The 3,147-nt window shown below is 34.1% G+C and overlaps 1 protein-coding gene across 4 annotated transcripts in view; it reads right to left on the minus strand.

The window, feature by feature from the left end:
• Positions 1-3,147, minus strand: part of LOC106870405 (cadherin EGF LAG seven-pass G-type receptor 1) — a 535,294-nt gene that overhangs the window by 227,263 nt on the left and 304,884 nt on the right. For all 4 annotated transcript variants that reach the window (XM_014916457.2, XM_052966877.1, XM_052966875.1 and 1 more), the window contains one exon: positions 2,634-2,786. In XM_014916457.2, coding sequence (XP_014771943.1) covers positions 2,634-2,786 — 153 coding nt within the window. The remainder of the gene's footprint in view (positions 1-2,633; positions 2,787-3,147) is intronic.

The raw sequence follows: 3,147 nt of genomic DNA on the forward strand, positions 1-3,147 counted from the left end.
TATATATATATATATATATGTAAAGATATAAGTATATATATATATATACTCATATATATATATACATACATATGAGTATATATACTCATACATGCATACATACATACATACATAGAGATTCATACGTACACACATGAAAACATACACACATGCACACACGTACACATATGCAAACTCATATATAAATACGTATGTATAAATCAGCGTTAATGTTTTGCCTGTCTATGGCAAGGGCAGTTATGTCACACGCAACTTTCTTTAGTTCACACATTACCACTTGTTATGCTTTCGCTAATTCTTAGTCTATGCATTTATTTTTTTACTCGCCAACTGTATAATATGTATGTCTATATCTAAATCTATAGTTATCTGTGTATTTATCTATATCTACCTATGCATCTTTCTATTTATCTACTCATCAACATATACTTACAAACATACATACATATATATATATGTGTGTGTGTCTGTGTGTATGTATGTATGTATATATACATGCACACACATAGATATAATTTACATGTATGCATACACACACATATATATTTGCAAATATCCATATATATATATATATATATATATATATATATATATATATATATATATATGTGTGTGTGTGTGTGTGTGTGTGTGTGTGTGTGTACATATATCAATTGCCCTTCTGGAAGTCGCAAACATCACGGCAATATATCGATTCTTCATGCGCAATAAATGCTCAATAGAAAGCAAGAAAACCTGTAATGTATGTCTCAAAGTAAGAGAGAAATGTGGAGTAATAGCTTGAATCATTAATTATAGAAAGTATCGTGACTTCTATAAACGTACACAGATCAAACTATTCCTTCATTTTCAGATTGTTTTATTAAGCTTTCAATCTGATAAAAAAGAAATCCACTTTGACACATCCAAATAGCATAATATTAAAAAACGAAATTGCTTGCTAATAGATTTTTGCATCTGATTGTTTGCCATTTCTGGCAGCCACAGAAGTAGTCTTCGCTTGCTAAAAGTTACTGGCATTCCTCGCTTACGGCATCGAAAGTTCCAGTTGATCCGATTAACGGAACAGTCTTCTAGCGAAATTAATATATGAGTTGCTGAGCAATACACAGTCACTCGTACACTTAACGCTGTTCTAAAAGCGATTCAGTGTAACACAGAATGTGATAATCCTGGCCCATTTTTTGCCAGCTGGAAGGATCACGGCAACGTGAAATATAGTGTCTGTCTCAAGGACAGAACGTGCCGCCGGCAATCGAATTCACGACATTACGATCGTTAGACGAATTTCCCTAACCTCTAAGCCATGCGCGTTCATCTATTACAAATATCAGCTGGATGTCTTACAAATTACTCTGTATCATTACAGACAATGGACAGATTGATTAAAATTGATTACATGTAAGATTATGAGTTTGTCTCAATCTACAAAAAATATCAAATGAGTGTTCTTCAAATTCTACTGTATCATTTCAAACAATGAACGGATTGATTGATTCAAAACGATATGACTTTGTACAGGTAAATATGTGTCATGGCCATACTCAGATGGCTTCTGATTTAACGTTACCATTGGCTCAGGATAAACATTCTTCCTAGTTTTTGGTACAAAGCCAGACATTTTGAAATAATTACTTCGACCCAAGTACTAAACTGGTACTTAATTTATCGAACCAGAAACGATTAAAAGCAAAATTGATCTCGGCAAGAGTTGAACGCAGAACGTAATAAATCAGTTGAAATGCCGTTAAGCATTTTGTCCGACGCACAAACGATTCTAGACCACAGAAATATTAATAGAAATATACACAATTTGAAAAGATATTGGTTTCAATATTTGGCATAAGGACAGCTATTTTGAAGGAGCTAAGTCGATTACATCACCCCCACTGGTCATCTGGTCCTTATTTTATTAAAATCCAAATGATGAAACGCAAAGTTGCGGTAGCATTTGATCTCAGAACGTAAGGTCGAACGAAATGCAGCTTTGCATTCGACTCAGCGTGCTGACTATTCTGCCAGCTCGCGACCATAACAGTTTGAAAAATATTGGTTTCAAATATTGGCACAAGGCCAGCAACGTCGGGGAGGAGTAAGTAGTATACACGGACCCCAGTGCTCAACTGGTACTTATTTTATCGACCGCGAACGTATAAAGGGCAAAAATCAACCTCGATCGCATTTGAGCTCAAGGTAAAGACGGAAGAAATACCGCGAAGCAGTTTGTCCGGCGCAGTAATGTTTCAGTCAGTTCCCCACCTTACACAATTTGAAAATAGTCTTTTCTTTTCTACTCTAGGCCCAAGGCCCGAAATTTTGGGGGAGGGGACCAGTCGATTAGATCGACCCCAGTACGCAACTGGTACTTAATTTTTCGATCCGGAAAAGATGAAAGGCCAAACCGACCTCGGCTGAATTTGCACTCAGTTTGAAAATATTGAGATGGTTTTTACCGTTTACAAGATGGAGTTTATAGCAAATTCTTTGATTTAAATTGAACACACAGCAAGTAATGCAAAAATACCTAAACTTATTAAAAGAAAATTGCGTCATGTATTCCTGGAACTATACCTGTACGTATAACTGATTATTTGTTTAAATGTACAGTAATATGCTTTGGAAAATGTACGTACCTGTGTCTCGACCAACATACCAAGCAGATCGATAATGGTTGCTATATCGATTGGGTTTGTGTATGAATTGAACTTGGTATGGTTATTCAGTTTATCTGCTAACTCAAGAATTGACACTTCCGCTACAACAGGTCTCCTCAAAGCTGATTTGAACTGCAGAACAAAGAAACAGAAAATTGAAAACGAAGTTTTAAAAAATTTGCATGTTTTAAGGAATACAAATATATGCACCGTTACACCATTTAATTTAAAGTTCCGTTAGGCATGTACGTATGTATGTATGTATGTATGTATGTATGTATGCATGCATGTATGTATGTATGTATGTATGCATATATGTATGTATGTGTCTATCTATCTATCGATCGATACATACATGCATGCGTACATACATCCATGCATATCGTATATACATGCATGTATATATATATATATATATATATATATATATAAAATATGTGTATGTATATATATATATATATATAATATATATAATATATATATATATATATAT

This window comes from Octopus bimaculoides, chromosome 4 (assembly GCF_001194135.2).
Source record: "Octopus bimaculoides isolate UCB-OBI-ISO-001 chromosome 4, ASM119413v2, whole genome shotgun sequence".
Lineage (NCBI taxonomy): Eukaryota > Metazoa > Mollusca > Cephalopoda > Octopoda > Octopodidae > Octopus > Octopus bimaculoides.